General features: G+C 34.3%; 1 protein-coding gene across 3 annotated transcripts in view; it reads right to left on the bottom strand.

The window, feature by feature from the left end:
- Positions 1 to 14,037, bottom strand: part of CSMD3 (CUB and Sushi multiple domains 3) — a 1,193,315-nt gene that overhangs the window by 400,910 nt on the left and 778,368 nt on the right. For all 3 annotated transcript variants that reach the window (XM_024129404.1, XM_024129405.1, XM_028500327.1), the window contains 2 exons: positions 10,612 to 10,799; positions 7,261 to 7,449 (listed from right to left, as the gene is read on the bottom strand). In XM_024129404.1, the coding sequence (XP_023985172.1) occupies positions 7,261 to 7,449; positions 10,612 to 10,799 (377 nt within the window). The remainder of the gene's footprint in view (positions 1 to 7,260; positions 7,450 to 10,611; positions 10,800 to 14,037) is intronic.

Below are 14,037 nucleotides of genomic sequence, written 5' to 3'. Positions count from 1 at the left end.
CTCACTCGTTTTTAGCAAAAAACAAGACCACTCATATTGAACTTGCAATGTGACTGGTACTGCTCTGAAGACTTTGATTTTTATTAACTCAGTTAACCCCATAACAACCCTATGAGAAAAGTACTATAATTATTCACAGTTTACAGATGAGAAAGCAGGCACAGAGAGAACTCAAGCAGTCTAGTTCCAGAGTCCATGACCTTAAGTTGACTCAAATCAAGGGCTGATTTTTTTTTTTCCACATTACAAGTTATTCTTTCTACAAAAAAATACTGTAGTGAACTATGATGTCCTTCACATGTTTGACTTTTTGGCATTCTACCTCAAATGATCAATCTATATAAACATTATTCAAAGGTATCATTCATTTACTCAGATTCATTTAATACTTTCATCTTCAAATCACTCTCTCTTTAAGCACCTCAAAGCTAAATGTGTCAATATACTTGTCTATGTTCTTATCTTTAATTGATTTATATTTTATGGATTCTCATTTGTCAATGGCTTTCTGTGTGATTAAAACAATCTGCCATCAGCAGCAGCAGCAGCATTTTCATCAACCTAATGAAATCCTTTATCTTTCTAAATGAGATCATTTTACATTGCAAACATTTAGAATAGTATTTGCTTTATATTATTGGCTTTTTGAACAATCACAAAAATGTAGCTACATGTGCATTGATATAATGCACAGCGATAGATGCTAATGCAAGCGTGAGTTGTCTTACTCTCTTAATTGGTTAATTTATTACTTCATATTCTCTCAATCTGATGATGCTTGCTTCTCTCAAAAGGTCCCTTCCTGTTAATGCCAAGAAGTGTAAGAGGAAATCAAAGAACCTATTAGAATCAATCATGAGAGGCCTAAATATTAAGATGAATAAAAAAAGAAGTTTTATAAATGAGATTTATTTTTCAGGTAGAAAATGGAACTCAAACACATTGTAAAATACATAGTGGTATAGAAACTATTAAGAAAAATTTTTCAAGAATATTTTTTAAAGAAATGCTGATAATTAAGTCAGTTCAACAGAACATATGACCCTTCGTATAGTAAACTTCATTAGAATAAGAATATCGAAAAAGGATGCCATGGATCTCCTGTCTTATCCTTTATATCCCCTCTTCTGAAGGAATTCCAATTTATCCCAATAACCTTGCTAGCTGATGCCATATGTCTTTAGGGATACAAACACTTCTGTAACAGACACAATAGGTTTATACGTTCTTGTGAATGGAAGATAGACAAAGTATATATCAAATGAATCCTTGAAACACTGCAGAGAATTTAGGGAGCAACAAAATAAACATGAATAAACAGTTACTTTATGTTAGAGCAAACAGCTGGCAAAGAAAAGCATCTAAAAGGACAAAGATCATAGCACAAAAAAGTCACAACAGTAGCCCAAAATATAAGCTGAGAGTAATTAGACATATTGTATATGTCTCCACCATAATCTTGGCTATTAGCTTCTTTTTCTCCTTGAGTTTTTCCACATACGGTCACTACCCGGTCACATGATAAGAATCAGAGTTTTAAAATAGTGAAGTGTCCTCAAAAGCCAAGCCCTTGAATGTAATTGCCCAAACTCAGAAAATTACACCTTGCACTTGGTAGAGATACATACTTGGCAATTGCTAAGTTGTCTATAACTAGAACAGATTGTTTCTAGACCATTATCAATCAAACCACTTTGAGTATTGCAATGCAGCAAGGAAATAGCTACCTATTACAAATCCCATTATGATTTTTTGTTTGTTTTTAACCTCAAATCTTTTCTTTTCTTATTTCTAGGTCTCCTTACTTTGAACTGTTTACCCTTATCTGAGACTATTTATTACTTGAGTTCTATGCACCATGCAGACTTGAATTCTTGGACCCTAATTATCAATCCATGTACTCTCTTGCTATGTTAGTCTATGTACTCAAATCTTTCAATAATATGGAAGAAATAAGGGAAATGATAAAGTTTAAGTACATTCAGTTCAATTTTGGGTTCTGCCATTAATCACTTAGGTGACACAGATAATCATATAATCTCTTTAGTTCTAAAGTTCCCCCCAAATAAGATGGCTATATTGTTTATCAAACAAAATGGGATAATTTGAGGGGAAAATTAGAGTGCCAAGAGAAACAGTGAAAACAGGGCTTGTCTTAGGTAATTCAGGACATGTGGTCTACCTATCTATTTATCAAATAGGGTAGCTATCTTAATTAACAATGCCTAGTTCCTGAAGGGTAGAATCATACCTGGCATATGACCTCAACTTTACCTGTAGTACTCATAAAAACTTTATGTCCCCAGTACACAGAAAACAAAACATCTCTTGGTGTGGCTTCTGATATATATGCTGCCCCTGACACTTGTTGGCCAAAGCAGAATGCTATTCTGGTTTTTCCTGTCTGGCCTTCTCTAGAGCCATTCAAATCTCAGTTCTATGAAAAACACTGGAGAGATATTAAAGAGTGAGATCTAATCAAAGTGGCTAGTAAAACATGCTGTTTCGTTCTGTTTTAAATCTAACCTCTTATGTTTAGGAGATGTCTTTCAAAAATGTATGTTATAGGAAAAAGAACAACACATGTTTCTTGACCTCAAGAATATAATAAGGAAAACAAGAAAATGAGTATAACTACTATCTACTCCACTAGCTCAAGGAGAACACCTAATGTTTGTTCATGCTCCACAATATTTATTTAGTGCCTACACAGTATAATTAACAAATATTGATTTAGTGAATCAATAGGTGGCAATAAGGTAGCAAAAAGTCCCATAACAAGTAGAGAACTACAGGGTCTAGGAAAAGTTTAGATTTTGCCCAGATGCTTTATCCAAGGAAAGTATAATCAAGTCACTGAGTTGTAAGGTACAACATGATAAACATAATGAGTGCTGTTGTATGTCATACATGGGAGTTGTTAAGAGGGTAAATCCTAAGAGCTCTCATCACAAGGAAAAACTTTGTTTCTATTTCTTTAATTTTGTATCTGTATGTGATGGTGGATGTTCACTAAACTTATTGTGATAATCATTTCATGATGTGTGTAAGTCAACTCATTATTGCTGTACACGTTAAACTTATACAGTGCTATATGTCAATTATATTTCAATAAAATTGGAAGAAAAACATATATAAAAAAGATTAAGTTGGAGACAAATTAACAAAAAAAAAAAAGACTGACTAGAAGTTTGGTAAAAACAGTGTTGGAAAGGGCTAGGACATTCTAGTGGAAAGGAAAAACATTGATGAAGGCAAAGGGCAGAAAATAAAAATGCAAAATCAAAATAAAGTAAGTATTCCCAAAAGACTGGAAAGAATAGTCTGCTCATTCTTTCACTAAACTCAGATTTATTGAGCACCAACTGTGTGACAGGAACTGAACTATTCTTGGCACTGAGGACATAACAGTGAACAAAGTCCCTGCCATATAGAACTTACATTTTGAAAACAAAAACAAAACAAAAAAAGCAGACAACAAATACATAATGTTAGAGAGTGGTAAATACTATGATGGAAAATATAAGTGGCATGACAGGGATTACTCTTTTATGGGGAGTTGTCAGTGATATGACTTTTAAGTGGAGACTGAGTGAATTTAGGAAGAAGGACATGTGACTATATGAATCCTATTTCAGGAAGAAGGAAAACATGAGAGGACATGTGACTATATGAATCCTATTTCAGGAAGAAGGAAAACATGGAAGGATGGAATGGGAGGAGTGCGGGAAGGGTTCTCAACATTTGAAAAAAGCCAGAGACCTGTGTAGCTGGAGTGCAGAGGCATGAATGAGGGAGAAACTTTTGAGAGATGAGGCATGGGAGGCAGTCAGGGCCCAGATTACTTGGGGGCAGTTAGGTCATGCAAAAGTTTTTGGATTTTGTTCTTCTTGGGATGCTAAGTGCTAGAAGATTCTGGGCAGGGGAGTGCCCTGATCTGCCTTAACTTATAAAATAATTACTCTGCTTGCTTTCTGAAGAGAAGACCTAAGAGATCAAAGGGAAAGTATAGAGACCCCTCAAGAAATGCATGGTGAAAGATAATATATCAAATTTACTAAATAATGTAGAATCTAACTGAATCATTTCTCACTTGAGGTTCAAGATTCAAGGTTTCAATAATGAAACAAGATAAATTTAGTAAGATCATTTTTTTACTCAGAAACCTAAGTACACAAAAATAGAATTGAATTAAAAGTATTTGTCCATATAACATGTTAGATTAAAAAAAAGTCCTATTTTTCAGTCACATATTCCAAGGAGTACAGAATATCCATAAACTATTTAAACAGCTATATGTATTTTTTATACAAAATTCTTAAACATGTGGCATCACTGAGGAAAGAATAACAAATCTACAATTGTACTCTTCATTTTAAAGAATCTTAGTACTTTACTATTGCAGAGAATGTGGGCAGGAGGCCGTGTAATAGTAGACTTGTGCACAGGATCTGGATCAAGGCTGCCTGAGTTTCAATCCTGATTCTGCCATTAACTAGTGGGATGACACAGGGAAACATACTCAATCTCTGTTTGCCTTAATATTCTCATCTGTTAAGTGGTGATCATAATGGCACTTACCTCATAGACTTATTTTGGTAAAACAAGTTAATATACCTAAGCACCTATAGCAGTAAACAAGTTAATATACCTAAAGCACCTATAGCAGTAAACCCATGGTAAACCCTTATTAAATGTTAGCTATTATTATTATTATCACCACCAACCCTCACTGACTAGTGTGCTTTGTGGATCAATTAACTATGGGCTATGAAGAAACTATAAGAGCTAATGTGTATAAAAGTGAGGCATGCTGTACCTTGAGTATCCAAGCAACTAGGCCAATAGAGGTTATACTCTTGGATCTGGAAAATCAATTCTGTTTATTCACTTCTCCTCCCTTTAACCCCAGGAAGTTTAGATTAGCTGCCTCTGGGGAAAAAGTTTAAACTGAAGGAAAGCCCTAATCAAATCAGTTTACTAGTTATAAGTAGTTGAGTTCAGTTAATTTTAGAGGCTTTATACAAAGCTCAGACATTTAAAAAATGAATATAACTTAGCCCTTGTCCAGTTATGCTGCTAATGAAATGGGAACACAAAAGAGGAGGACACATGGTTAAGAATCATGAATTCTCCAGTTATGCTGCTAATGAAATGGGGATACAAAAGAGGAGGACACATGGTTAAGAATCATGAATTCCATGATTAATAATTTGGACTTTCATTCCTAGGAAACAGAGAGCCATTAAGCATTTTTTGACATGGGATAGAGCATGAAATACCCTTAGTGTGAAGAAAGGAGGTTACATTTAAGTAGTTGGATATTGAATTTAAGGTTGATTGCAGTTGCATTGACAAGAGATGACGAGGGCCTATGTTGCTCCTAGGAAAACTAGATACACTCACTTTTATTATTAATAATATTTAAGCATGCTGGTATACTTGGACATTATTTTTATTCTCCTGCTTCTTCAGATAATATTGCCGCCACACCTTTTTACTTTGGTGAATTTACTCATACCAATCATGTGGCTTCACCAGGACCTGACAAACATAGTACCTTTATACCAGAATCATTTGTCTCCAACCACAAGGATGGATGGACACATGACCTGGAGAAAGCCAATCGTAAAGTGCGCTTCTCCTTTTCTACAGTTACGAGTATAATTATGGACTGATCAGAGACCTTTCCTGGGAATTTTCAATTAGAACAGCAAGGAAGAACTCTCATTCTCCTCTGATCCTGGAAATATGAGGTTACATGTTTCCATCTTCATGAGAGTGTATTCTCCACCTTCAATTTCCCATATGGAAAAAGCCTGGCTGCAGTTAAAGAGAATGATGCCAATAGAGAGAGAAAAGCCAAGATGGAAATAGAGATATCCTTGAAAATGTTTGAATTCATGATTATAATTAGCAATGAGAAGAATGCCACCCATACCTTTTCTAAGTTTGAAACTTTGAACAACAAATTCTGCTTTCATTTTTTAAAATCATTTAGAGTTGGGTTTCTGTCACTTACAACCACAAGAATGCTGACTATTACAAATGGTATTGTAGCAAATACAGGGAAGAAGTGCTGATGATTCTTTTAAACCTTGTTATAAAAACAAATTGACCGGGCTTCCCTGGTGGTGCAGTGGTTAAGAATCCACCTGCCAATGCAGGTGACATGGGTTCGAGCCCTGGTCCTGGAGGATCCCACATGCTGCAGAGCAACTAAGCCCGTGCGCCACAACTACTGAGCCTGTGCTCTGGAGCCCGCAAGCCACAACTACTGAGCCTATGTGCCACAACTACTGAAGCCTGCGCTTAGAGCCCATACTCTGCAACAAGAGAAGCCACCATGATGAGAAGCCTGTGCACCTCAACGAAGAGTAGCCACTGCTCACAGCAACTAGAGAAAGCCCATGTGCAGCAATGAAGACCCAACACAGCCAAAAATAAATTAAATAAATAAATTAAAAAACAAACAAAGAAGCAAAAAAAACAAACTGACCTAAAGCTGTTACAGAAAAATGATGGCACTGACAGTATTTGAAAATTTAATTATGAAATGACAAACGTAATCTTCCACTTGGCAAAAGTATAAGAGTTAGGAGTAGTGTTATAAATAAAAATTAAAGCCCAGAACTAAATAATGAATAGATTTACATTGTGTGTGTTTTTATAAAGCAAGGGTGCAAGCACTTCCCAATCATAGGAAAGCAGCTTCTTTCACTGTATTTTCATATGCGTTTTCTGAAAAATGAAGGATTGCTGACTTAGTCTCCACAGAAACAAAGAAGAGGTAAGGACACTGGTATAATATTTTCTATAGCCAGGAACTTGCCACCACAGGGCAGTCTGGTACATTGCCACAGTGCTGCGTAGCTAGGTAAAATTTGAACTAGTACATGTTGCCTTTCAGGCAGAAGGTAAATGCTCTATCTCTTCATTGCATTCATCTGACACCAACATACACTTTAAATGTTATTTTTTCAAGGACCCGAAGCACACAATGGGCACCTAAAATGGTTACCTCAACACATTTTAAAAATACATATAGCATCTTTAGGCATGGGGTAAGTTTGGCTGATTATCAATATTCATTCTTTTGTTTCTTTATTAATGGTTTGATAACATAAAATTGGCAGACTTCAAGATATTCTTTTAAACATATAAAATATTTATATTTATGTTCAGCCTCACATTTTACAAGATTATATTCATTTCTTTGGTTATAAATCAGTTTATTTTGCATATTGAATGAATTCTTACCATCACATGTTGGAAGTGAATGACTCCACCAGTGGTTTTTCTCACATAGAAGGGGCTCTTCATGGCTCAGCCTGTATCCTGGGTCACAACTAAATGAAACAGTAGATCCGATGGAGAAATCATGACCATAGCGACGACCATGTACAGGTATGCCAGGATCCAAGCAAGAATAGGTGTTCACTGTAACACCTGGAAAACAAAGGGAATATGAAAAAGAGTAAGCTTAATGAGAGTCAAATTGCTGAAATTGATTCTCATTCCTTCAAACAATTGTGAGTGGTAATTTTTACAAATAAATTAATGTGCCCACAGCTTTATTTTAAAAACTAGCAGTTTATTTCACAAATTTTTTGACATTTCCTACCCACAAGGACCAAAAAATCAAGCCACTAGTTATATAAAAACTTGATGAAAATGTACAATTATCTATCAAACTTTGTATTATAAATTATATATACACACATATACAATAATAATAGCAATAATTAATGTTTGAACTTATTATATTCCAGGTACAACTCTAAAATGTTTGCAAAATTTGCCTCATTTGGTCATTAAAATAATTCTATGAAATTAGTTTTATCATTAAAACTCCATTTGATTGCTTTTAGGAGGCTCTAAATATGTCTTCAGAGATTGGTATCTGTGTCTATGGATTTGTTCTGCATCTATTTATCATTGTCTTGTTTTATGTAATATTTAGATATCCAAGAAACATGATTACATCTGTATTTCAAGAAATACAACAAAATACACCTCCTTGGGGTTGGGGGATTGTACTAAAACAAAAAAAGGAAAGTCTATTCTGTGTTATTTTTATTATTTTAATGTGTTTTGTAAATGATAAATAATCTTATCTTATTGGTACAGTTTTTGTAATCTTCCTGTTTTGAGAGGAAGACATAAGTGGTAAAAGTGCCCAAGACAGAGAATAAAATAAAATTCTAGAGTGCAATCACTGGTAGCATTGCAAGAAATCCTTCCCATAAAATTTTGGTTCAGGGCTTCCCTGGTGGCGCAGTGGTTGCGCGTCCGCCTGCCGATGCAGGGGAACCGGGTTCGCGCCCTGGTCTGGGAGAATCCCACATGCCGCGGAGCGGCTGGGCCTGTGAGCCATGGCCGCTGAGCCTGCGCGTCCGGAGCCTGTGCTCCGCAACGGGAGAGGCCGCAGCAGAGGGAGGCCCGCATACCACAAAAAAAAAAAAAAAAAAATTTTGGTTCAACTGGAGAAATCAAGTTTTCTCTTTTAATGGATTCTATTAAAATAAAAATAGAAATTCACCAAACACCAAATACATTTTTAATGTTTTAAGTAGTATAATAATTAAAGTTTTACTCTGCTGATTTTGAGGCATGTGAATGATTCATTTAAAGAAGATAGTTTGGTTCCCTTCAGCTCGAGAAACTTATTAAGAAAGTGTCAACAGAAAGTGTTTTATTTGTTTTCTTGGCAAGAAAGGGTTTGGGATGTTACTAAGTAAACCAGAAGACTAATTAGAATAAAAATGAAAGAAAATGATCTTTTGTAAACAGATTTAAATTGAAAATCACTGCCTCCTGGCCAGATTTGACCAAAATCAACGTCTGTTGTGCCTCTCATCAACCTCAGCATTTCTTAGCCTCCACTCTGCCATTTAGGCACTAGCCCTCAATAATAACTTGGACTATTTCACCAAGCGCCTACAAGTGACAAACATGCTATCTGTAATAAAGATTCTGCCTTAGCTAAACTTGTTAGGCTCCTCCAAGTCCTTCTTATGATTAGGTTTGACCCTTGGGCTCTGTCCTTGGCCCACTTAGTTCAGTTTTAGCAAGAATCTGAACTAAATCTGTTGGGTCAGTTTATTGAAAATCCCCACACTTTTAATAACACTTTGCATGATGGTTTAACTTAATCCTTAAAATAATCCTGTGTCTGAGAACATGATTACGACCACATACCTTGGTTGAAGTGGGACTGAATGTGATATATCGGGCATAGGATAGAACAATGGACAAAACGAAAAAGGTGTCTGCCCATTCTAGCATATTGATACAAATTAATTGCTAGTGAAAATTAATTTTGAAATAGATTTTTAAAAAATGACTACTCTGACTCAGCTTTAACTAATAAATGTTAAAGATCTCTATTAAAGTCCTTTAAATTCATTCGAATTCCCAAGTATGTGTTAATTCTCTCATTGCATTTTACAATAATGTTTAGGAAATATACTTCCATGCCACAAAGCTCTAAATAAAGGGAAGTTAATATAATTAAATAATATTGTGGATAAGGTTAAAAAGAAAATAGCTATAAATATATATTAACGATTTAAAAAACCCATGCGCCCAACCAGATTTACTGAAGAGAGACACCCTACATGGAATATAAAGTTACAAATTTTAAATGCTGAAATTTTTTCCTGAGGGGGAAGGGGGCATAGGAGACTTGAACATAAAAAGAAATGATATAATATCTATCTGAAACTGATATAAAGATATCTTGCAGTAATCTTAAATGAACTGTTAGATACATTCACCAAAACTGTTTTTCATGAAAAGATATATGGCAATGTATTTTTAGATGAAAATGTGTGCATATGTGAGTTTATATATATGTATGCAACCATGCATCATATACAATACAACCACATTTGTTTAAATATGTCAGATGTTTATAAACAAAACAGAGACTCATTTCTATGCATATACCAGAATCAATTTTTTTAAAAAAATCAGACATATTTTAGACTTTTTAAACAAAACTAAAGTATTTTAAGTGAAATTATTCTAAACTGATTCCAACACTGTGAATTACAGCCTGTTTGAATGTATAGCCATTGGCTAGTTATGTTAGCCATAGCTGCATATATATGAGTATATATTTTACTTTTCACTGTTAATATAATTTTCAATACTTCATATAAAATAATAAAATTGAATATTTTTAATGGAAATGTATGCAATGAGTCTGAATAAAATATAAAAGTATGATTGAATTTATGAAGTAAATGCTAAAAGAATTTGTCAATGTTCATATACATCTTAGACTGCCATTTACTGCCTATTGTTGGCTTTTCAGCACAAATAACTATTATGTGAACTCATTTTTTAAGATTTTTTATTTGCTATTTCTGACATTTCCTTAGTATTTCCCTTCATAATGATATTACATAGATATTGTTGGAAAAAATCTAGTACAGAATTTACTAAAACACACACCTTGTAACCTATTAGCATTCTCACAGGTCAAGGAAAGCTTTGATTTTCTTTTCTTTAATAAATCTCCTAGTTCTCTTAATGATACAATGGTAATACCAAAAGTATGGAAAACAGAATAAGGAGATCAAAAAACATGTTGGCATTACTTACTTTCATAATGAATCTTGAAACCATTATTAGAACGGCTATTGTCTGTTGTAAATAGAAGGTATATAAAATTACTGCTACTAAATAGAAACTGGGGCACCTGTGTGCCATTGTAAGATCCAAGCAAGGGTGACAGAAGATTTGGCCCATCATGAACTTCCAGAACATCATAATTCAGTTCAGTCTGAAATCTAAGGTTAAGAGACATATGTGAAAATATATTTATTAGAATAACACTGTATAGGAAAATAACACTTTAGATTGCTATTTAACTTATTATTTATAATTTTTACCAGCTTTATATACAATTTTCTTACGCTTTTCTAATATCTTAAATATCATTTAAGGCCCCACCATTTAAGAATACCAAAGTTATAAGCTCTTATTCCTATGGACAATTTTCATTTAAAAAGTATGAGTACATACTTGTTGTTCGCAAGTAAGATTTCTTTCAAATGTTACAGATTATCTTCAGTAAATAAATGGCCTTTTCATTAACCAAGCATGTTTTTGGAGTCATCTTTCTTTTGCTTTCCTCATTTCTATGGAAAACTATATGATTACTATATTTATCTTCAATCAGATCATTAGAATTTCATCATAACAGTATACTTCAAATCTGACCTCTGCTTCATATAGTTGTTTTATTTTGATTTTTGATAAATCTCTTTTGGCCATTAAATTTTTTATATAATTTTTATTTAGATTTTTGGCTGTTGCTGCTATTGTTTTCAATTTTTTAAAAAGATACAATTATTTTATAAACTGTATTCAACACAAAGCTACTTTTAACATGTATAACATATTAATAATAAAATAAAATTTTGTATTCCTTCCTTGCACTTCAAGAGTATACCACAGTCTGGGGCTTCCCTGGTGGCGCAGTGGTTGCGCGTCCGCCTGCCGATGCAGGGGAACCGGGTTCGCGCCCCGGTCCGGGAGGATCCCACATGCCGCTGAGTGGCTGGGCCCGTGAGCCATGGCCGCTGAGCCTGCGCGTCCGGAGCCTGTGCTCCGCAAAGGGAGAGGCCACAACGGTGAGAGGCCCGCGTACCACAAAAAAAAAAAAAAAAAAAAAAAAAAAAAAGAGTATACCACAGTCTGAATCTGGATCAGAAATCTTAGTTGTGGAAAAAAAAACTACATGGAATCATGAACAGTTGAGCATCTTACTCACTTCCCATAATGAAACTGCAGCCCAGGACATTCTTTTCCTGCCTTCACCAAGGTTTTCCTATATATATTTCAGCTTTCAGCTTAAATTGGTCCACAGGAAGCCCTTCCCTGACCTCATAATGCAGGTTAGTTTTACTATATTGCCACAATTTATTGTGCCTTTTGTAACACTAATCACAGTTGTTTGCTTGTTTGATGGCTGTCTCCTTTAAGAGTCTATAAGCTCCATGAGTTCAGACAGTTTCTGTTTTTGTTGATGTTTTGCATATGGTAGACACTCAGTAAATATTTATTTGATAAATGAAAGAATGAATGTATTTTAAAGAAAACAATACTTTCTTTTCTCTAGGGTTGTTATCAACTTTATCAAAAAAGCACTCAATATACTTGGATACTTCAGTACTAACCATGCATTTTCACCCTTTTAGAATATATCTTCCAACACATTTTTTGGCAACTAGTTATATTCAGTACACTTTGAAAAATAATTATCAGTTGAAATGTCCACCAATTTTCAGATAATCACTTTATCATACCTACCAGTCTTTTCCAGTATTACAAGATTAAACTACATTGTTCCTCAAAAAACAAAACTAAAACAAATAAAACTCAAAACCTGGTTAAAACAAATTGAAAGAAACATTTAAAAATTAGAAACTTTATTTCATTATAAAATCTCCGATATGATTATAAACATGGCAAATAAGTAGTCAAAATAAAGTGTATAATTTAATGCTATTTAAGAAAGACAAATGAAATATTTTTAGATTTGTACCACTGTTACATCCTATTAAGCAAGATTTAGTGAAATGAATGGATTTCATAAGTTTATCTTACTTTTTATTTTGCAACCTAGAATATATTGTATTTGTCTAAAAATAACTTTTCTAATAATATGATTTAGAGTAGTAAATGTATAGGAATATACTATGTCCTTTAAAAAAATAATCAGGCAATTATGCATTGTGAATCCATTATTTGATTGTTTGGTAGTCAGTCTATTGTAGTATATATATAAATATTTTTTTTTAGGAGTTTTTTTTTTTTTAATACAGCAGGTTTCTATTAGTCATCCATTTTATACACATCAGTGTATACATGTCAATCCCAATCGCCCAATTAATCACACCACAATCCCCACCCCCGCCGCTTCCCCCCCTTGGTGTCCATACGTTCGTTGTCTACATCTGTGTCTCTATTTCTGCCCTGCAAACCGGTTCATCTGTACCATTTTTCTGGGTTACACATATATGCGCTAATATGTGATATTTGTTTTTCTCTTTCTGACTTACTTCACTCTGTATGACAGTCTCTAGATTCATACACGTCTCTACAAATGACCCAAGTTCATTCCTTTTTATGGCTGAGTAATATTCAATTGTATATATGTATATATACATATCTTCTTTATCCATTCATTTGTCGATGGGCATTTAGGTTGATTCCATGATCTGGCTATTGTAAATAGCAAAGCAATGAACATTGGGGTACATGTGTCTTTTTGAATTACAGTTTTCTCTGGGTATATGCCCAGGAGTGGGATGGCTGGGTCACATGATAGTTCTATTTTTAGTTTTTTAAGGAACCTCCATACTGTTCTCCATAGTGGCTGTATCAATTTACATTCCCACCAACAGTGCAAGAGGGTTCCCTTTTCTCACACCCTCTCCAGCATTTGTTGTTTGTAGATTTTCTGATGATGCCCATTCTAACTGGTGTGAAGTGATACCTCATTGTAGTTTTGATTTGCATTTCTCTAATAACTAGTGATGTTGAGCAGCATTTCATGTGCTTCTTGGCCATTTGTATGTCCCCTTTGTAGAAATGTCTATTTATGTCTTCTAACCATTTTCTGATTGGGTTGATTTTTTTTTTAATATTGAGCTGCATGAGCTGTTTATATATTTTGGAGATAAATCCTTTGTCCATTGATTCATCTACAAATATTTTCTCCCATTCTGAAGGTTGTCTTTTCGTTTGGTTTATGGTTTCCTTTGCTGTGCAAAAGCTTTGAAGTTTCACTGCGTCCCATTTGTTTATTTTTGTTTTTATTTCCATTACTCTAGGAGGTGGATCAAAAAAGATCTTGCTGTGATTTATGTCAAAGAGTGTTCTTCCTATGTTTTCCTCTAAGAGTTTTATAGTGTCTGGCCTTTCATGTAGGTCTTTAACCCATTTTGAGTTTATTTTTGTGTATGGTGTTAGGGAGTGTTCTAATTTCATTCTTTTACATGTAGCTGTCCAGTTTTCCCA

Source organism: Physeter macrocephalus, chromosome 15 (genome assembly GCF_002837175.3).
Source record: "Physeter macrocephalus isolate SW-GA chromosome 15, ASM283717v5, whole genome shotgun sequence".
Classification (NCBI taxonomy): domain Eukaryota; kingdom Metazoa; phylum Chordata; class Mammalia; order Artiodactyla; family Physeteridae; genus Physeter; species Physeter macrocephalus.
This window is presented reverse-complemented; position numbering and strand designations above follow the sequence as displayed.